Below are 22,468 nucleotides of genomic sequence, written 5' to 3'. Positions count from 1 at the left end.
TCTAGGCACTTCCTGCAAATAGCCAGAGTGGAGACCCACGCGCACTGGTTCTCAAACCAGAGTAGACATGAGACTTCCTGAGGAACTGACTCAGTCGGTCAGGGACCTGCAGCTCCGTCCTGAGGGGACTGGACCTGGGGGTGGCGCTGCGCTCAGGTGCCAAGGCTCCCTTCCCACACTTCAAAGCAAACCCACCGTGAGGAGGCTGGATGTGCCCCACAGAGATCCCCCCTTGTCCTAACACATCCAAATAGAAAACCCAGAGCAGGCTGAGTGTCTGGTGGGAGCTCAGTGGCCCAGGGCTCAGTAATTGTAGGGCTGTCCATCTTCCCTAAGACCAGAAACTCGAACCTAGAAAACCTGCCTGTGACTTAAACGTTTCAAGAAGAGAAGCAGTTGTATGAATCAGCAAGTATTTACTTTAAATAATAAAAACTACAGTTTTATACCATACATATTTACAAAAATGCTTTGCTTTAGAAAAATAGACTCAATCACTGAATCTGGACCATCACAGGTGGAGAACTTCCTGGTGAAGCTCTTGTGTTTTTTCCCCACACTGGAAACATGCAGAGCAGCCCCTGTTCCTGCACACACGTTACTGCACCACTGCTACGTGTGGCCGCCCAGCTGTCTGCAGGCTGTGCTGACCACTGCCTCCGTCTCCAGGAAGCAGAGGCAGACGTGATCCTTGCTGAGGAGGGCCATCGAGTCTCCGCTTAAATGCCAGCACAGAGAAAGCACTGCAAAGTCACCTAGAGAGAGACAGGTGGCCAGAGGATTAGAGCGGGAGAAGCCCAGATTCTGGGGGATGGGCACCCCCTTGTCCTGCAGGCCAGCACAGTGCCTGGAGTGACCCACATAGGCAGAGCCAGGGTGGAGCCCCAGAGCTGCCTCAAATCAGGGAGGGGCTGCTTCTAGCCCATAAAGCTGAGGGCAGCAGGTCCCCTGTGTGCCAGCCTTGAGGTTCGTGCAGACTCAGGGCTGGAGACAGCAGCTGGGCTTCAACAGTTCAGCCCGTGTGACGCCAGACTGCACAGAGCCAGCCTGCCATGTCCGTGGCCTCAGGGATGTGCTCACCTTCCCCAGGTACCTGCACCGACATGCAGCCTGCTGGGGACCACAGGTAGAGCCTGCTGCCTCCCGTGCAGATGGCCAGCCGCGGCTGCTGTGGGTCCCACTGAAACGTGCGCACTGGGGACAGCTGCTCGAGCACCGCGAACAGCCTCAGCTTCTGAATGTCCCAGACCCAGACGGCATTGGGGGTGTTGTCTGAGGAAGGAAGGACGGCGCCGGTGTCACCCTGCCCCTCGGCTCTGCCCCTTTGCTCTGCTGTTGACACCACAGGAGGAGAGGGGAAGAACCGGTGGGGTGGGGCGGCTCCGCCCTGCAGTCTGGGTTCAGTTGGGCCCTGCGGGGCTCCTGGCCAGGGCCAGGATGGCCATCCCGGGCTGTAAAGGGCCCAAATGGGTTTCTTTGTTTTTTTGTTGTTGTTGTTGCTGTTTGTTTTTTCAGCCCTTTACAAATGGAGAAACCCTTAACAAAAGACGGGCTGCGGTGTGCCCAGCCCTGCTTTCTACTCAGCAGAGCAAAGCAAGTGAGCGAGGCCGAGGCCTCCTGGCTCATGTGTGGGTGGCCCTGCAGCTGCTGCAGGACAGAAGGCCCAGCACCTCGGCTACTGCAGAAACATGGTAGGAGGTGCTGTGTAGGGACCTGCATTTAGATCTTCTTTTCCAGTTGCTTCTACACCGGGGACCACAGGACACAGTAAGGGGTGAGACAGCACCCACGTCAGCACAACTGACCATTCCTTGTCGCCAGGAAGTAGCTGTCAGGACTAAATGCCAGCATTCCTATGCCGATTTTTGGGTTTGCTCTGTCGGTAACAGGTTTCAGCGTCTGTAAGGAGACTGGGACAGAGGCGATCTCATCTAGAACACCAACAGGAAGAACATGCCATCGTCACCCTTTCAGGAAGTACGCACGCGGCTGAGAGGCTGCCGTGCCTGTGTCGGGCATCGCGAACCCAGCTCCTCTATTCAAAGGGGAGGAAAGTGCGGCCCGAGGGCAGGAAGAGCTGCGCAGAGCCTGGCAGCCGCAGCGAGGGGCCTGCCCGCAAGTGCCCCGGATAAGAGCGGCACCATCACCTGCCAGGCCCGACTAGGTCGGGGGTGGACCCCATGTGCCGGGGGCTGACTGGAGAGGAGCATGGACAGGTCCCAGCTGCAATGTCAGCAGCTCCAACTCCTCGGCACTTTTCTGTCAGCTGCCAGCATCTGAGTTCACAGTCCCTTCCACCTCAGCATCAGTACCCTTAGACTTTCTGGCTGTGGGAAAACCATCATCACAGCAGAGGCAGGGGCTGTGGAACAAGGATGCCCCTAGGCTCCTGGGGAGTGCCTCCTGCGTGCCAGGCTGCGCCTGTCCTGACCCCTGTCCTGAGCACACACCGAGCCCCGGGGAGGGCCCATCAGCCCTCGGGGCACCGTTCCCTCTACCTGCAACCTTCAGATGCCCTCGTGCCCCTGTGGGGTGAGTGCTTTTTCTGTGCCCATTTCAGTGATGCGGAAACAGACACATAGGAAATGCCCAGAGTCAAGAGGCTGCATCAGAACCGGGCCTCAAGCCGGAGACAGCTCGGGAGCACCGCCGGCCTCCAGACCTGCTCTGAGCACCACCCACGGAAACGTGTCTCTTTGAAAACCATCCCCCTCGGAGCTCCCGCTGTCAGATCCTGGTCTCCGGGGCTCATATTCAGTAACAGAAGCCGCGCCTTCATGGCCCACTACGCAATTCAGACCTCAGTCAATCTCCAGCCAACAGGCTGAGGGGCACCCTGGCTGGAAGCACGGAAAGGAAAAAACATTTTTTTTTTAAACATAACATCCGAAGTTTATCTGGACAATGAGGAATCTTGCATTAAAAAAGGAAAACCAATGTCATCACATGTGCTACTTACATTTACTCTCTGAGCTCGGGAGAGGGCCGGCCCCAGCCCCGGGGGGCAGGAAGGAGAGGCAGCCCAGCCCCAGCTGCGGGCTCTTCTGGGCCTCCTTATACACCACCTGAAAGATACAAGGTGGCCACGCCCAGCTCAGGACAGGGACCGGGAAGACGAGGATAGATGTGGCAAATGCCTGTGACGGCACATGGTCAACAGGCGTGCACCTGCCATGACACCTGGTCCTGCTGCCGCTGGGAGAAAGAGACGGAAACACGAATCCCAGTCCCGAGAGCTGAGATCAGCAGCCACCCTCTCGCGTCCTGCCGGGGAGCCCACCCTCTGAGACCCAGGCGGCAAACGTCTGCCCTGTGATTACAGACGGGAGGCCACTGCAGCCACCATCATCCAGCGAGGGAACAGGCTTGGCCACCTCACCGTGATAAGGGGATACACAGAACACTTGCGCCAAGACAGCGGAGGCCCCAGGAGCAGCAGACACAGACCTGAGGTGGGGGCATCTGTGCCCGAGAGCCTGGCAAGCACAGGACAGCGGCCCAGGCTCAGTGGAAGGCGGGCAGCCCCCGTGCCCCTAACGAGCCCCAGGTAAGGGAGTCACCTGGCCTGGTTCGTGCCTTTAAAGCTTGGCGTGCTGTGCTGCTGTGTGGCGAAGGGATTTGGAGAATGCCAGAATCGCAGGCAAACCTTCAGGACCTGTGTGGCCAGCTCTGCTCTGGCTCATCTGTCCAGATGCCCAGGCCTCCAGCCACACAAACCACTGGCCACGTCAGGAGGCCCCTCTGCCTGAAACACCCTTTCTGCCCGGACACCGCGCGGCTCCTCAGCTCCTCCTCCTGGTCTGCACTTAAACACCCTCTGGGATGCGTCCCCGGCAGTGGTTGATCTGGAACGCCCAGCCCCAGCCACTCACTGGCCTCTTCATCGAATCCAAGCCGCCTTTCACTCAGCTCTGCCGGTTACAGGTCAACACCAGGAGGGCAGCGTTTGTCTCTGGCTCCCGACTGTCTTCCAGGGCAGTGCCCACCGCACACAGAGGCGCGGCAAGTGCCCACTGCACACATGGATGCGTGGCCCACTCCTCGGGGCCCTTGCACTTCCTATTCCCTTGGCCTGGAACTTTCCCTCCCCGAACCCCTGAACATTGGTTCAGCATCTGTGCCTGATCCCTCGCTGGTGGCCACTCCCTGCCACCCCATGGAGACACCCAGCTCTCCAGCCCTTCCCTGTCTCTCCAGCCGCACTCTGCAGGTGCAGGTGTCTGTCTGTTCTCCTCTGGCTGCAGCCCAGAGCACAGTGCCTGGCACGACAGCAGATGCTCAGTGTTTGAGGGCAGGAGACCCCGACCACTCTGTACAGCACAGGGATCTGCATCCAGACAGACCACGAAGGAGATACCTGGGCTGGGGTGGCGGTGGCAGAGGCAGAGGACAGGCCAGGGCAAGGCCCACGTCAGACCCTTTGGACAGTGTGGAGGAGGAAGACCAAAGGCCAGGGCGGGCCAGACACGTGAAATGTCACAGTAGCAAGTTCACGGCGATGGAAGTGCCCGGTTTAAATAATAAACCACAATCAAGAAAGCCAAAGCGAAGGAGCGGTTTCCCGCCGCCCTCCCCAGCAGCCTGCTCCGGCAGAAACACGCGTTCCAGACTTACCGTCTTGGGATTATTAATGGTTGTAGGATGCCCAAACTCCGTGATCATTTTCCAAGTCACGTGATTAAGGATGCGCACCTGAGGAAAGAAGCCACGCACAGGTGAGGCAGGGCCCGGCCGGCTGGGCGGTCGGACTTCCTGAGGGCCCTGCACTGGTTCCCACCTTTCCATCGTAGCTCCCAACCGCCAGGAACTGACTGCTGGGGCTCCAGGCCACAGACTTGATGCCCAGGGACCACTCGTAAGCGCTGTACGCGGACAACAACCGGCCGTCCAGTGAGTACAGCAGAATCTTGTACTGCAGACGAGACATTTCCGTTAATGATGAATACGTCCCATTCGCCGGGAACACGCCACAGAGGCGGGTGCTGCAGAGTGACACTGGTGCAGACAGCACAAAGCTGGCAGGACTGTCCGCATGGCCGCGGAAAAGCTGGAACTGCCAGCTAGAACTGAGACAGTCACCGGAGAGGCAGTGAGAGCATGAGAAAAAGGGGAAATTGGGAGGTCAACCTAATGGCTCGCTGATAAAAGTTCAACTCTGCTGGGCACCATGGCTCACGCCTATAATCCCAGCACTTCGGGAGGCTGAAGCTGGCAGATCACTTGAACACAGAAGTTCAAGAGCAGTCTGGGCAACATGGTGAAACCCCATCTCTACAAAGAATACAAAAATTAGCCGGGCATGGTGGTGCATGCTTGTGGTCCCAGCTACTTGGGAGGCTGAGGTGGGAGGATCACTTGAGCCCAGGAGGTCAAGGCTGCAGTGGGCTGTGACCACACCACTGCACTCCAGCCTGGGTGACAGAGCAAAACCCTATCTTTTAAAACAAAGCTCAACTCGTTATCTGAAATAAGATAAAGCTATATTGCAGCAGTCAGAAAGCATGAAATTCCGGGAAAAGCTCTCGAAAGCAAACATGTCACCTGGCCATCTTCATACCTCCAAGCAGGTGTCCCACACTGCCAGCACACAGCCGTTTGGGGCCCACTCGATCCCTGTGAGATCCTGGGTGTCCGTATCAAAATGCTTCCAAAGGAAGTGGAGGCAACATTAAATTTGGAAAATATTTTCGTAAATAATTGCATTTATAACTTATGTTCTTAACACACTTAATTTTCTTATATAGAAATGGACAAAATCTCAACAGCTCTATCCTGGAAATGCAGGAAATCCCTGTGGGGCTGCTGCTAGGGCTGCACCCCCCACAGGTGCCAGCATCAGTGCCTGGCCAGCCCACGAGGGCGGCTTGGTCTCCCCGCACCTGCATTCACGTGCACTCTCCCCGCTCACCTTTCCTTGCCTGGCCAGGCTCACTCCTTTAGACCCAGCTCAGACAAGTCCCTTCCAGAGCACTGCCTGGGTCCTGGGTTCTGTGCTCTGACAGCATTCCAGAGGTTGCTGTACCTTAATGATGGATTGTGCTGGAATCATGTTCACATGTCTGCTGTGGGGGCACCTGGGCACCTGGCAGAGCACCCTGCCTAACGCAGGCCCTCAGTCAAGGTGAACTTCTATGTCCCCCCCACTCCCGACATGGCACACACATGCGCAAACACCATCACACAGGACAAGGAAAAGGGCTCAAATGTGACAGCATCTTCACTTTTAAAACACCTGGGCATGTGTCCTTTTCACCAAGTCTCCTGGACACACAACCAGGTGCCACTGGAAGCGATTCACAGTGCACCTGCCCTTTGTTAATACAACGTCACCTTGCTCCATATCCTACCAAAGATCCCCTGGAATCTGGAAAAGGATCTACTTCACTCAGTCCCTCCGCAGTCAACCAGGACAACTTTATTCCAGTCTGGGGGACGCCTTACCCGCAGGAGCTGCCAATCACTGCAGACGAAGATGCTCACGTAATCTTTGCAGTCGCGCCGTTCTGCCAGCGCCATGTAGCGGCCGTCCCTCGTGAAGGTGATCCCTGCGGGAAGAGGAAGATGCACTGAAATCAAGCGGCCACAAAATCAAGCAAGAGAAACCACAATAGTACTTCAGAAGGAAGGAGGAGGAAGAGAAAGCAGAGGTGAAAAGAAGGGAAATGGCACAATGCCGAGCACTGCTCCTCAGACACACAAGAACATTCTAGAGCAGAGGAGAAACCCCGAGGCACTATGGCTTCACCCCTCACAACACAGTGTGTGCTGGGGGAGGGTTGTACACACACAGGAACTGGTTTGCAAGACTCTGTGAAAAATACCAAGTGATGTGACCTCTGATCAATCACCCAATGTGACTGAGAAACACAAGGCCTTTGAATTCCCCCATGGCTAAGCTGCGGGACACCCAGGGGTACCTCCAGCTAGGCAAAAGGCGGCTGGTTCCTGCCATGTTTATTTTACCTTTGAATTTAATTATTTGGAAGAAGTAAACGAAAGATGAAAATATGTGGCCGGGCGCGGAGGCTCACACCCATAATCCCAGCACTTTGGGAGGCTGGAGCAGGTGCATCGCTTGAACCCAGGAGTTTGAAAGGAGCCTGGACAACTTGGCGAAACCCTGTCTCTACAAAATATCAGCCGGGTGTGGTGGTGTGTGCCTGTAGTCCCAGCTACTCAGGAGGCTGAGGTGAGAGGATCACTTAAGCCCAGGAGGTCAAGGCGGCACTGAGCTATGATTGCGTCACTGCACTCCAGCCTGGGTGACAGAGCAAGACCCTGTCTCAAAAAAATAATCTTAAGACGAAAATGTGGAAGAAACTGTAGTTGAAAATGTTAGACTCTATTTGCCAGTTCTGTATTAGCTTAAAAAGCCCAGGCCAGAATTCATCATTCATGAGTGAAGAGAATACCTCAAATGACAAAACCGTGGTATCCACTCAAGAAATGTGTGTGTCTCATCTGGAGGGGTGCTAATATGGTGTCCACTCAAGAAATGTGTGTCTCATCTGGAGGGACGCTAATATTCCAACTATAAAAACGAAAAACAAGAGTGCGATTGCATTTCATTCAAATGCAATTTCTAAACCACTGGCAGCAACAGAGAAGAATGAAAGCATCATTCCAACCATGTAGCGTTTCATCCCGTGAAAGACACTGCGTGTTGTTCAGGACTCAGGAGTGGCGCCTCCCACTAGCTCTGCACTGTCCAGTTAGACGCGCTGGTGGTGGGCCACCCTGAGCCAGCCCCCTTTCTTCCAGATGGCTCACAGACTTCCACAAGGAAGGGAACTGGTCACATATCCCTCCGGGATGCCCAGAGATGACGGCAAGACCTCCCCCTTTCGCAGAGATCATATTTAGTCCACAGAAGAGAGAAAGCTCAGAACTGGATGTCTGAGGTGGGCCTCTCGACAGGCATCGGCTGGAAGGGGTCTGAACGTCCAGCTCTGCCACCAAGGTCAAGGGGACCAGCATCAACACCACTGTTCTTCCACGTCTTAGGCCACGTTCTCTTGAGTCACTGTGGTCATGTTTTAAAAGGGGACTCCTGCCTTTCTGAGACACGCATGGAAATATTTACAGATGAAGCATGAGGAGACCTAAGACCTACTTCAAAAGAGCCTAAGGGGTGGGTGGATATAGGGAGAAACAGACGGGCTATGCGTTGATATGCTGTTGGTGAGGTGGGTAGAGAGAGAAACAGACGGGTTATGCGTTGATACGCTGTTGGTGGGGTGAGTAGAGAGAGAAACAGACGGGCTATGCGTTGATACGCTATTGGTGGGGTGGGTAGAGAGAGAGACAGACGGGTTATGCGTTGATATGCCGTTGGTGAGGTGGGTAGAGAGAGAAACAGACGGGTTATGCGTTGATATGCCATTGGTGAGGTGGGTAGAGAGAGAAACAGACGGGGCCTATGCGTTGATACGCAGTTGGTGAGGTGGGGTAGAGAAGAGAAACAGACGGGCTATGCGTTGATACGGCCGTTGGTGAGGTGGGTAGAAGAGAAGAAACAGACGGGCTATGCGTTGAATATGCTGTTGGGGTGGGTAGAGAGAGAAACAGACGGGCTATGCGTTGATACCCGTTGGTGGGGTGGTAAGAGAGAGAAACAGACGGCTATGCGTTGATACGCCGTTGGTGGGGTGGGTAGAGAGAGAAACAGACGGGCTATGCGTTGATACGCCGTTTGGTGGGGTGGGTAGAGAGAGAAACAGACGGGCTATGCGTTGATACGCCGTTGGTGGGGTGGGTAGAGAGAAACAGACGGGCTATGCGTTGTATAGCGCCGTTGTGGGGTGGGTAGAGAGAGAAACAGACGGGCTATGCGTTGAATCTGGCTGTTTGGGGTGGGTAGAGATAGAAACAGACGGGCTAATGCGTTGATACGCCGGTGGTGGGGTGGGTAGAGAGAGAAACAGACGGCGATGCGTTGGTACGCCGTTGGGGGTGGGTAGAGAGAGAAACAGACGGGCTATCGGTATACGCCGGTTGTGGGTGGGTAAGAGAGAGGAAACAACTGGCCTAATGCGTTGATACGCCGGTGTTGGTGTGGGTAGAGAGAGAACAAGACGGCTATGGCCTTGATACCCGTTGGTGGTTGGTAGAGAGAGAAACAGACGGGCTATGCCGTTGATAAGGCAGTTGGTGGGGTGGGTAGAGAGAGAAACAGACGGGCGATGCGGTTGATACGCCGTTGGTGGGTGGTAGAGAGAGAAACAGACGGGCTATGCGTTGATACGCAGTTGGTGGGGTGGGTAGAGAGAGAAAACAGACGGGCTATGCGTTGATACGCAGTTGGTGGGGTGGGTAGAGAGAGAAACAGACGGGCTATGCGTTGATACGCCGTTGGTGGGGTGGGTAGAGAGAGAAACAGACGGGCTATGCGTTGATACGCCGTTGGTGGGGTGGGTAGAGAGAGAAACAGACGGGCTATGCGTTGATACGCAGTTGGTGGGGTGGGTAGAGAGAGAAACAGACGGGCTATGCGTTGATACGCAGTTGGTGGGGTGGGTAGAGAGAGAAACAGACGGGCTATGCGTTGATACGCCGTTGGTGGGGTGGGTAGAGAGAGAAACAGACGGGCTATGCGTTGATACGCCGTTGGTGGGGTGGGTAGAGAGAGAAACAGACGGGCTATGCGTTGATACGCCGTTGGTGGGGTGGGTAGAGAGAGAAACAGACGGGCTATGCGTTGATACGCCGTTGGTGGGGTGGGTAGAGAGAGAAACAGACGGGCTATGCGTTGATACGCAGTTGGTGGGGTGGGTAGAGAGAGAAACAGACGGGCTATGCGTTGATATGCTGTTGGCGTGGGTAGAGAGAAACAGACGGGCTATGCGTTGATATGCTGTGGGTGGGGTGGGTATGAATAGACGGGCTATGCGTTGATACGCTGTTGGTGGGGTGGGTAGAGAGAGAAACAGACGGGCTATGTGTTGATATGCTGTTGGGGTGGGTAGAGAGAAACAGACGGGCTATGTGTTGATACGCTGTTGGTGGGGTGGGTAGAGAGAGAAACAGACGGGCTATGCGTTGATATGCTGTGGGTGGGGTGGGTATGAATAGACGGGCTATGTGTTGATATGCTGTGGGTGGGGTGGGTATGAATAGACGGGCTATGTGTTGATATGCTGTGGGTGGGGTGGGTATGAATAGACGGGCTATGCGTTGATACGCTGTGGGTGGGGTGGGTATGAATAGACGGGCCATGCGTTGATATGCTGTTGGGGTGGGTAGAGAGAAACAGACGGGCTATGCGTTGATATGCTGTGGGTGGGGTGGGTATGAATAGACGGGCTATGCGTTGACACGCTGTGGGTGGGGTGGGTATGAATAGACGGGCTATGCGTTGACACGCTGTGGGTGGGGTGGGTATGAATAGACGGGCTATGCGTTGATACGCTGTGGGTGGGGTGGGTATGAATAGACGGGCTATGCGTTGATACGCTGTGGGTGGGGTGGGTATGAAGAGACGGGCTATGCGTTGATACGCTGTGGGTGGGGTGGGTATGAATAGACGGGCTATGCGTTGATACGCTGTGGGTGGGGTGGGTATGAATAGACGGGCTATGCGTTGATATGCTGTGGGTGGGGTGGGTATGAATAGACGGGCTATGCGTTGATACGCTGTTGACGCTAATTCTGCCTCTTTGAAACTTCCCGTGACAAAAAAGTCAAACAGCTGCAAAGAAATGGCTTTTGCGTAGCTCCAGTTGACTCACCCTGCAGACAAGCTTTTGGGTATTTGATGTAAGATACGGATTTTGTGCACAAGGACCAGACGGTTATCCGCAGCTGTTGGGGGAAAGGGAGAGAGAAAGGAAACACTTCTTTAGCATCCTTAGAGACTGTCTCAATCCTCAACCCGCCCAAGCATCCCCAAGTACAGGCCTGACTGCTGGAGTGGATCTGTCAGGACCTGGGGGATCCCTACCCTCCTACGGGAATATTCAAATATATATTTTACTGTGGTTAAGGTAAATTTAGTGCTCTTGGTTTTCTGTTGTTGTTTTATACCAATACTGAGTGACACAAAGTTACATCTAAGTGCGTTTTCGTTAGCTTTTTCAAAGTGACCACAGGTTGCAGGTTAAAATAACCCTAAGTTAATTAGAGGAAAATCTTGATCTAGAAACCACCACGTTAGGTCTCTTTAAGGGAAGACAGAGGATCTGGAAATCGGATGCCGCCGCTCCGGGGCCCACCAGGGGGCTGTGAGCCTGCATCTGCAGCCCTGAGGCAGGAGCAGCCACTCAACGCCCGAGAAGGTGGCTGCCTACCTCCTGCGCGTGCTCGCTGGCCCGGCTGCATCTGCAGAGGGTTCTAGAACATGCGCTGCTGGACTGTCCACCTTTCCACCCCCTTCCCTGACTCAGGGAGCTGAGAGCCGACTAGGCTGGCACGGTGAGGCCAAAAGATGATTTCCTAACCAGGCCGACGAGGCCGTGTCTGCTGGGGGAGAGGCACCGCAGTGGGTGGTCCCGCCCTCCCCGTGGCGGCGCCGCGGGACTTACAGGGCTGCCACATCCCTCCACCTGCATTTCCCACTGAGACGCTGTGGAGCCCACCAGGGAATCATCAAGCTTCCCACATACCCAGCCCACTGATGAATCTGGTAGTTAACTGAAATGTGGCCCAGGTGTGGGGACACAAGGTGTGGGGACACAAGGTGCAGGGACACAGGGCTGCGCGGCTCCGTGCGGGGTGGGGTGCTGACTGCCAGCTCCGTGTGTGTAAGGCAGGGGCCCTCACTGAGGATGAGCCCCAGGGTGGGGACCGCCTCCAGCAGCGTAAGTGGAGCCGCACGCAGCGTGTAGCATCGCGTGTCCACAATGTCACTCCTCCAAACGCTGCCAGGTTTTCAGTACAGGATATTAACAAATGAATTAATTTAAATGTCTACGCATCATCTCTTCTTACAAGAGAAAAGAAAATCCGATGTGTGTAACTGTGTCTCCAAACAACATACACAGCGTTCAGGAGAAAAGTCCTGAACACACAGGTAGTGGATCAACGAGCTCCAGGGGTCACCGTGGCAGCACGGCCGGGCTCCAGTGCTGATGCTGAACCCGAAACACACTGGCCCTTCTGGGGACTGGCGCCTCGGAACTCCAGCTGGACAGAGCGCTTGCTCCTCTAACAGCTCCGCAAGCTGAGGCCAAGGAGGGCGCTGGGGCCTGAGTGAGGAAGCGTGCTACTTCCCACCAGCGTGTCTGAGGCTAAAACCCTGCCCGAGCCTCTCAGCATCAGCAGGGCGGGGTGGAGTGCCCGAGCCTCTGGGCATCAGGAGCGTCCTTGTGCCACCCAGGGCAGAGACCTGCCTCCAGAGCCCACTGCAGAGTCACAGGAGAAAAGCACATCTCTCACCCATGGCCCTGCATCCCCGTGGGGTGCACCTGGCCGAGGCTGCCCACTCAGGCACATCTTAGGAAATGCATGGAGCACTTTAAGCCTCATTTTTACCTTCATCTCCCACAAAAACAAACAAACAAAAAACCTTTCACAGATAACTGTTTGCAACTTTTAAAAACCCAGTAAGAAAAAAAGGTGGTTAAATATACACCTTCATCAGCGCTGTTACCTTCCACTGAGCACTGGAGAAGCCAGCAGAGACTCATGGGATGGGCTCCACAGCACCCAGCAGCAGGAAGAAAGAACCAGGGATCCACACCACGACCCAGTGTGCTCAGGAGGGAAGGAATGGGCTGCTGATCTACGCTACGACCCAGTGTGCTGAAGACAGAGGGAACGGGCCACTGATCCACACCACAACTCAGCATGCTGGGGGTGAGAGGAATGGGCTACGGATCCAGGCCACGACCCAGCACACTCAGGATGGAAGGAACAGGCCACTGATCCATGCCACGACCCAGCACTCTCAAGATAGAGGAATGCGCCACCGATCCACGCCATGACCCAGCACACTCAAAACCAGCCAGGCGCCAGGGGAAAGGAAGCAGACGCACAGCTCCACGCACCACGGCTCTGTGCAGATGGGATTCCGAGGAGGCAGTGCTGCTTGCCCCGCAGCAGGTACCTGCTGCCGGGCACAGGGGGGAGACGGACTGAGCACAAGGCGCACGAGCAGCCCCGCACCATGGGGTAAACAGCCTCGGTCCTGATCGTGATGGCAACAATGTGCAAAGTGACTCACTCAGCTGTACTCTTAAAGTGGGTGAATTTTATTGCTTATAAATTGTTTTAATTGCCTTTATTCAGATATAAGAAAAAGTTTTCAGTCTGGATGTTTTTTTTTTTTTGAGACGGAGTCTCACTCTGTCGCCCAGGCTGGAGTGCAATGGCCGGATCTCAGCTCACTGCAAGCTCCGCCTCCCGGGTTCACGCCATTCTCCTGCCTCAGCCTCCCGAGTAGCTGGGACTACAGGCGCCCGCCGCCTCGCCCGGCTAGTTTTTTTTGTAATTTTTAGTAGAGACGGGGTTTCACCGTGTTAGCCAGGATGGTCTTGATCTCCTGACCTCGTGATCCGCCCGTCTCGGCCTCCCAAAATGCTGGGATTACAGGCTTGAGTCACCGCGCCCGGCCTGGATGTATTTTTAAAGCTAACTATAGGCTATTTACAAGACACTCAAGTTTAAGGATGTAGAAATGTAGAAAAAGGTAAAAGGATAGAAAAAGACATTTCATGAAAATCCTAACCAAGAGAAAGGCGGCACTGCCGCGTTCCTACCGGATAAATCAGACTCTGAAAGAAAAAGAACCATGAGGCAGAAAGAGGAACACTTTACAACAGAAGGCCTGGCCGCCGTGAAATCATGAGAATGCTTCGCTAGGAAATCTCTTTACAAACCGTTAAAAGTTTGTATGCAGCTAACAAGAAAGTCTCAAAAATACATTTACAAATCTGGCAGAGCTGGGCCTCCTGTTGTGCACCTGTAACCCAGCTATACAGGAGGCTGGGAAAGAAGGATTGCTTGAGTTTAGGAGTTCAAGACCAGCCTGGGAAACAAAAAAAAATTTTTTTTAAACCTGACAGACTACAAGAGCAATGAAGAGAAATCAGTCCTAGCAGATATTCAAACATACTACAGAACCTCAATAACGTAGACAGTGCGGCGTTGGCACATATGTGGACCAACAGTGGACCGGAATGGAAAACCAGAAACGATCCTGCAGGTATAACGGAATTGAGTTCCTGCTATAGCTGGTGAAGATAGCCTTCTAAATAAATGCTGCTGGGAGCTGGGCTCGGTGGCTCACACCTGTAATCCCAGCACCTTGGGAGGCCGAGGTGGGCAGATCAACTGAGGTTGAGAGTTTGAGACCAGCCTGACCAACATGAGAAACCCCATCTCTACTAAAAACATAAAATTAGCTGGGCGTGGTGGCGCACACCTGTAGTCCCAGCTACTTGGGAGGCTGAGACAGGAAAATTGCTTGAACCTGGGAGGCGGAGGTTGCAGTGAGCCTGGATTGCACCACTGCACTCCAGCCTGGGGTACAAGAACAAAACTCCGTCTCAAAAAAAAAAAAATGCTGCTGGGAAAAGGTAGAAATGGATTCAGACCCCATACCATGCCCCACCATAAACTCCATGTGAACCTGCTTCATTTAAATGGAGCATGTGTGCGTGTGAGCGCATGTGTGAGCACGTGAGTGTGTGAGCACACGTGTGAGTGAGCGCGTGTGAGCGTGCGTGAGCGCATGTGTGATCATGAGCACGTGTGAGCGTGTCAGCGCACGTGTGAGTGAGCCTGTGTGAGCGTATGAGCACACGTGAGTGAGCACGTGTATGAGCGCATGTGTGAGCACGTATGTGAGTGCACATGTGAGTGAGCGTGTGTGTGAGTGCATGTGTGAGCGCGTGTGAGCGCACATGTGAGAGTGAGCACGTGTATGAGCGCATGTGTGAGCACGTATGTGAGTGCACGTGAGTGAGCGTGTGTGTGAGTGCATGTGTGAGCGCGTGTGAGCGCACATGTGAAAGTGAGCACGTGTGTGAGTGCGTGTGTGAGCACGTGAGCATGTGTGTAATGAAACAAGATAGGAAAGCACTCAACCTCACCAATAATTAGGGAAACGCAAACTAAATCCAAACTGCAGTATCATTTAGTCACCTGGATGGAATCATTGTCATCCTGCCACAGAAGCCTTGGCAAATGAAACCTCTCCATCTGCTACGGCCAAGCAAGGCTCTCCTAGAGAGGCTCTCTGGGTATCTGCCCAGGAGACGTGGACAACACATTCCCAGCCACACAGTCCGTGGAGACGCACACGTCCGGCAGGGAAGGACTGAATGGCATTCCTCACAAGGAAGGGAAGGCCCAGCGATGCCTGTCAACACGGAGGAGTCTGAAAACAGTGACGTGAAAAAGCAGCAGCAGAGACTGCAAAGTACGAGCCCTATAAATCAACTTTCCACTGCACACCAAGCAATGTGGTGTTTAGACACATCTATACAGTGAGACTCAAGAACAGTGAGGATGTGATTCATGCAAGATGAGGGGCAAGGGTGCCCTCGGGTGGGGAGGGCATTACTACGAGGGAGAGCAGAGCTCTGAAAGCATGGCGGTGTTCCACTGCAGGCCTAGGGGTGAGCTGCTTTTGATGACTCACTGAGCCTTGTCTAAAGGGCGCAAGCTTGCCTTTTCACGTGCAAGCAAGAGGCAGGGACGTCTCTCATGCTCCACAGCACCCTCATGTGGGGTGGTGCCTTCGGAAGAGAACCCAGTGTCCCCACTAAGCCCCAGACATGGGGTGGTGCCTTCGGAAGGGGACTCAGTGGCCCCGCTAATCCTCAGAGAACGGGCCTGGTCCTCGCTCTTGTGAATGAGACTGATGGATGGTGCCTGCAGGCTCACTTCCTGGCCAGCAGGCACGTCTGGAATTCCGGTTTTGTTTCCTCACTTGCAGTCGTTTAAGTTTGCATGCAAAGTTGGAGACACATTTTGATATCTTGGTCAAGATGCCCCGTGCCATGAGGTTACCAGTCCTCGTCCACCACCTGGTCTTGACGTTTCCTCTAAGGCCACCAACAATGTGGTCATGACCTTAGTCTTAGGTTGAACAATGTCATCTAAACGTACTCTATGAAAAATCAGTTTGTCTGTAGCAAAGGTGTTTTCAATATTGGTGTGTGTGATATGGGAGGCTCAACAAAACCAGGTTTTCATACATCTTTTAACGTTTCTAAACTCTATAGATGGTAGTTTTCCTTCTGGGCCATTTAATAAGAGAATACAACAAGGCTGACCCCATCCCGTGAGCCTTCTGGAGGACAGATTTGGGCCCAAAGCATTACAGGCCTGAAGACTGTTCGACTCAGCTGCATGAAAAGCTCAGATTATCCTCTCTGAAACACTTGGGCTGAAAGTGTCTTCCAATGTCAATACATAGTGCGGACATGTGTGGGCCTTTGTTTCCTGTCTTATTCTCTGACAGCCCACAATAGCAGACATTAGATTTAGACTGTTTTTTAAAATTTAAACTGAAAAAGATGTAAACCCATCCAGCCATCTGAAGCAGCTGATTCAGCAACCCCTCATGGCCAGATAAAACTTTACCCCAGCCGATGCCAGCTTGAAAAAAGTCGAATGAAACCCTACAGGGCATCTGCAGCCTCACGCTGGGAGAAATCCTCCCACGTGCCATCAGCTACGTGGTGTGCGCCCCGCATTGGGACGGCGGGTTTCCGCCCGGTGTGCGCGGGGCAGCGGGACGGAGAGTTGCCGAGGTGCAGCCAGCAGCCCAGATGGCTATGAGCACTCAGTGGACTTGGGCCCAAACACTGGGATCTAACCCCATCAGAAAAGCACATTATTAAAGAGATTCGTGCATTTTTCTGTATCTTAAAAAGACACCGCAGGCACCAAAGACCTGGTATCTAAACACTTGACATATGCCTAATTTTAACTTAAAATGCAGTTTCCTATCCCAGATCCCTCTGATTTACTCTCGGATGTCAACATTCCCCTCTGCACGGAGGCTGGTGTGCGGTACCTACAGCAGGTGAATCAGCAGCTGCCGACGCCCAGAGCCACCCCCAAGACCCAGCTCCTGAAGGGAAAGTGTGAGCCGGCTCATATCACAGGGCATTTTCTATCGCTGAACAGGGACTACCAAAATCCTAAAAAATCTAAATTAAGATTTTAAAAATGTTTTTTTCTTTAAAACTGGACAAAAGATCAGACAATAATACTTAGTGGCTTGTAATGTTCTGACCTAAAATATACACACCACTATATACGCTCCCAGCCCCCCTCCACCCCCCTCAATCTATCGGCCACTCAGGAGCCACCTCGGTCATCAGACCCAGGGCAGCAGACAGTGCCTGTGTTCACGACACCCTTATCTGACTCAGTAACAGCCTAAAGCATGGGCAGTGGTGCTGGCAATCTGGATATGCCAAGGAAAAGCCGCAAGGTGCTTCCTTTAAATGAGAAGCTGAAAGTTCTTGACACAACAAGGAAAGAAAAAAACAATCCTATACTGAGGTTGTTGCTAAGATCTTCAGTAAGACCAAATCTTCTATCCATGCAATTATAAACAGTATATTGTTATCCTTGTTCTATATGATTATTGCTGCTAATCTCTAACTTTATCTAATTTATAAATTAAATGTATCACAGGTATGCTGTATAGGAAAAAACATAGGAAATACAGGGTTTGGTATGATCTGAATCCCCTGGTGGTCTTAGAATGCATCCCCTGGGGATAAGCAGAGACTAGCACACTCCAAACATCCCCCTCACACTCCCCAGCTGTTTTGGGAGCAGAGGACAGGATTACACAGCCAATGAGGTGCCCTGAGGCTGACACTTACATGGAATTCCGTGGTGTTGAGAATGTGGCGCCCGTCCGGGCTCCAGCACGAGGCCACCAGCCCGGCCGAGCCCTCGTCTATTTTGCAGTGCCATTCGGGCTGCTCTAAAGACCAGACCTGGATTGAGAGAAGAAAGAAACACACAAGTGGGAACTCATCAGCACTCGACAGCGAGGCCTCGCCGACAGACAGCTGGCTTAAAACCAGTGGAGACCCAATCGCACAGGGTGTCTTACAACCTTTCATGATGAAGGGCTGGTACTGGGTTCCACTGTAAAAGTAAGCCACGCTTCTTGGTGATTTCATTTCGTTGTCGTTTTAAAACAGTTTATTCACATGGTCATTCCTAAGACCTCATTTAGTGAAGCTTTGGACACATAAGAAAACATGACTTCTTAGGACTTCCTGAAACACACCATGTCCAAGTGGCTAGACTGCTGTCTGTCAACACCTCCTGTTTCTCAACTATGTTGCTTAGAAATTAAGACTACATTAGTTTCCTTAGTTTAAATGTTCTTGAACTTCAGAGAACATTATAATTTTAAAAGCAAACTGGCTTTGAGCTGCACTGACTTTTTTTTCCAAACTAGAAAGGCACAGAACAAAACCCCTCCTTCCAAGTGGCACTCAGAAGGTGTCCAGATTCTAGGCGACGCAGCAGCACACACCTGCACCAGCCCTCGCTTGTACATGGCGCATAGGATGAAGAGTGAGTCGGCCGACCACTCGATGTGCTGGATCTGGTCTAGGCACGTGTACAGCTGAAGGATCTGAAGGGTGTTCACATCCCGGACCACTAATCGGTACTGGACACAGGAAGCCTAAAAAATACGAGAAAGCAGGCACCTGACATTCTCCACTCCAAAAGAGGGGGGCTTTGGAATGCTACTGCCCCGGCCTTCAGTGACTGTGGCCTTGTCTCCTGCCAGAGGTTTCACATCTAGATCATCAGTGACATCCCCAGCCCCTAAAGATCAGTTCCTACAAGGGTAATGTTGAAATATACAAACCAGGTATTGTTTTGTTTTTTTTTTTGAGACGGAGTTTTTTTTTCTCACTCTGTCGCCCAGGCTGGAGTGCAGTGGCGCAATCTCCGCTCACTGCAAGCTCCGCCGCCGCCCGGGTTCACGCCATTCTCCTGCCTCAGACTCCCGAGCAGATGGGACTACAGGTGCCCGCCACCACGCCCGGCTAATTTTTTTTTGTATTTTTAGTAGAGACGGGGTTTCACCATGTTTGCCAGGATGGTCTCGATCTCCTGACCTTGTGATCCGCCCGCCTCGGCCTCCCAAAGTGCTGGGATTACAGGCGTGAGCCACCGCGTCTGGCCAAAAGTATGTTTTAACTTGCCACTTAAAGCTTTAAGACATTTTTAACTGTATGTCAAAAACTAAACTTATATGGGAAGTAGCATTGAGAAAAAGCTCTTCTGTGAACTAATAACCAAAATCCTCTCCTAGTTTTATAAACACTTTTAGACAATTTCCTCAAATTTATCAAGGATAAGAATCAAGGCTTCCCAGTTCACAAGGAAAATGGCAAGGAATGCCACAATCCTCTTATGCAGTGCCGAACTCAGAGCCAAAACAACAGAAGATCAAAAGACAGGCTTTCACTTCTGCACAAGTAAAGACACTTCATATAATGCTCATTTATCTCCGTTAACCTATTCCTAATACAAAACAGGAAATGTTTAAGTGTTAGCACTATTTTCTTAAAGATAGTTTCTTCATGTCCGTATTTGTTGATTATGTCCCTATCTAAGCAAACAATTTCAAGTATAAATAACACCTGAGTACTCACCTGCTGATTGTATATTATACTACAGTTTAAAGATCAAGAACTGATTTTCAAATGTTAACTGCTTCATTAGTTTTACTTATCAAGGTCAAACTAGTTTGTGTTTTATGAACTGATACCAAAAGAGAAAGCCACATTCGTTTTCCATCGGAAAGAAGAGAGACGGGCGGGTGATTGCAGATTGGAACGAGCAGCTATCACAGCCCTTACTTTCTCACACTGTAGCTTTGAAAACTGTGATCAGTTACAGTAAATTCCTTATGACATGGAATATTTTTACCAACACCTTGAGGAACCATATAAACTCTACTGCAAGATACTAAAACGAGAAGCATGGACCTGCTGTCCCCAGTCCTCAGGGCTTTCAAGAAGATTCCAGTAACAGATCATTACCAAGTGTTTCAGGGTATTTTGACCAGAGCGTAGGAGCCGGAAAAAACACCCAAGCTAGGCAAGCAAATGTACTCTTTTTCCTTATAATTCACTGAAATTTTCACAAGTGGTAAAAACAAAAAACAACCCTCTAATTTAATTGGGGAGGGGGCACGTTGAAAAATATACCAAGGCTGAGGTGCCATTTAAACTAATGAGGTTTTCTGTTTTGTAGCTGATGATATTTTATGTGATTTGGAATAAAACCTCCATGAAGAGGTAAAAACGTAATTTGAGAGTTAAACTCTCAAAGGCTAGACAGAGCACAGGACTGTCAGGGGAGGCAAAACCTGAAAAAGCATCCTGACGCATCAGTCAAGTTAGCAGAGGTGGTGGGTAAAGAAAACGAAGCCCACTTTTTAGGAGGCATGTTTTTTCTTAGTGGCTTTCCAATGCCAATTATCCCCCTTCTGAGGACATATGTACTCGGAATCTGGGTTATCCCCCTCTTCTGAGGATATACACTACTAAGCATCCAGGTACATGCACTGTATGTTTTGAAGCTTAAAAGTTATAGCTCTGTGATTTAAGCACCTTTCTGCCACCCATGGAACGAAGACTTCAAATCCCAGCCATGAGGACAACTGTTTCCCTACCTGGGGATGGAATACTAGTATTTAAATCATTTATTCGGCATGTGGTAGAAGAGAAGAGAATTTGAGGAGAAGTAGAGATGACAAAGTAGCCACACCACTTACCAGTTTACAGGCAACAGAATGATCAATTTGCCTTTTGTGACAAAATAACAACAAAGAGCCGACATCTCCTATACCCTCACCTGTGTGCAGTGGGCCCTGCAGATAACCACCTTTCCAAGGGCACCTCCCCAGACCCCCCACCTGCCTAGGGTAGCTTCCTGGGTCCCGCACCTGTCTGGGGCACTTGCTCAGGCCCTGCAACCTGCCCCGGGTACCTGCCCGGGCCCCGCACCTGTCCGGGCACCGCACCTGCAGGATCCCCCGAGCTGCCTCCATCCCCTGGGCCACGCGGCCGCCCCCGGCCCTACCCGCCAGGGACGCTGGCACCGAGGATGTCCTGCCCGCAGCCCAGGTCCCCGCCGCTCACCAGGTACTTGCCGTCCGGGGAGAACTTGCAGAGCAAGCTGGAGAGCTTGAACGCCTCGGAGAAGTTCATGGCCGCCGCCTGCCGCGGGCGCCACCCTGCGCCCGAAAACCCGCGGGACCCCCGGGCGCGCTGGAGTCCGCAACCGCCTCCGCCGGCCTCCGAGGCCGGAAGTCAGAAAGTGGAAGTGAGCTGCAGCCTATCAGCGCCGCAGGGGGCCGCGCAGCATTGTGGGGCTTGTAGTTCTTTTGCCGCAGGGCTGTAAAGGAAACGCCCACGTTTCTTCCGACCAGGGATTTCTGACCCCAGAACCTTACCTCAAGGCCGGGAGGCCTTGGGGTCCTCTCCAGCTAGGGCTGCGGATAAAAATGTAGAAAGCATAGTAAAATTTGAATTTCAGATTAACAATAAATCGTTTTCTAGTTATAGGTATGTTCCCAAATATTGCACGGAACATGCTAATACGGAAAAATTACTCGCTAATCTGAAATTCAAATTTAATTGGGCGACCTGTGTGTCTGCGTGTGTATACACATGCATATATATTTATATTTATATGTAAATGTATGTTTACATGTAAATATATGTTTGCATACAAATATATCTTTAATATGTAGTAATACGGTGTCTGTCGCACATATATTATATCGTGTATGTAATGTATAAGTATTTATTTCGTTTGCTTGGGGTTTTGTTTGCTTTTGCTGAGTCCGGCCCCGCTACCTGCCGCCTGGCCCTTGCCTCACTCTCCAGTGCCACTGAGATCAAGGAGAAAACGAATTTGCCGCTGACTGGGCGGAGCGAGGGCGTGGATCGCGGGCACCGCCGGTGCCTCACCCGCGCGCATCTGGGCTGGCACTGGGCGAAGAATTGTGCGGGTCCGGGACCTGGGGGCCCAGCTGCAGCCGCCCCAGGCACCGGAGAGCGAGCGCCTGCGCGAGCGAGCGGTCCGCAGGTCTCGCAGGCTCAAGGCCGTGCCTCGTCCTCTCCCCTACTCCGGACCCCGGTGCTCTTCCCTAGACAGCGGCCCCCGCCACCCCTGGCTCCCGCAGGCCGCTAGTAGTCCGCGCCAGGCCCCGCGGGCGCCTCTAGGGCCCCCCAGACGCACAGACCCTGACATCCCCGCCTGGCCCTGGGTTCTGGGAGCTGAGAGCCGGCCAGGGTCTTGCTCGCACCTCCGGGCGCCCAGCCTCGGGTCTGCTCCCCGCGGACGCCCCAACCTCCCCGGGGGAATGGATGATGGTGCGCGCGCGTCCTACTCTGGCGGTGCCGGCCTTTTCTATTCCCAACTGGACCCAAACCCCTGCATGGGATTCGTCTTTGTGTCCCCACCCCGTGCGCCCAGCAAACAGTGGGTGAGCCACAAAGATGTGCGGAAGTCAGCCGGA

The 22,468-nt window shown here is 52.8% G+C and overlaps 1 protein-coding gene across 2 annotated transcripts; it reads right to left on the bottom strand.

The window, feature by feature from the left end:
- Positions 1-394: 394 nt before the first annotated feature.
- WRAP73 (WD repeat containing, antisense to TP73) lies at positions 395-21,280 on the bottom strand. Of its 2 annotated transcripts, XM_010361812.2 has the most exons (12): positions 21,084-21,279; positions 18,455-18,607; positions 17,787-17,903; positions 10,728-10,800; positions 6,442-6,545; positions 5,558-5,644; positions 4,778-4,912; positions 4,615-4,692; positions 2,960-3,065; positions 1,806-1,931; positions 1,081-1,272; positions 395-755 (listed from the first exon to the last, which is right to left on the bottom strand). In XM_010361812.2, the coding sequence occupies exons 1-12, from the start codon at positions 21,150-21,152 to the stop codon at positions 613-615; spliced, it is 1,383 nt and encodes a 460-aa protein (XP_010360114.2). In that variant the 5' UTR covers positions 21,153-21,279; the 3' UTR covers positions 395-612. The 2 variants fall into 2 exon arrangements, with proteins under 2 accessions (XP_010360114.2, XP_030797474.1); XM_030941614.1 differs by lacking the exon at positions 1,081-1,272 and having other exon boundaries at positions 396-755; positions 21,084-21,280.
- Positions 21,281-22,468: the final 1,188 nt, after the last annotated feature.

Source organism: Rhinopithecus roxellana, chromosome 12 (assembly GCF_007565055.1).
Source record: "Rhinopithecus roxellana isolate Shanxi Qingling chromosome 12, ASM756505v1, whole genome shotgun sequence".
NCBI lineage: Eukaryota > Metazoa > Chordata > Mammalia > Primates > Cercopithecidae > Rhinopithecus > Rhinopithecus roxellana.
Note: the sequence above shows the minus strand (reverse complement) of the source record. Positions and strands in the feature narration are given on the sequence as shown.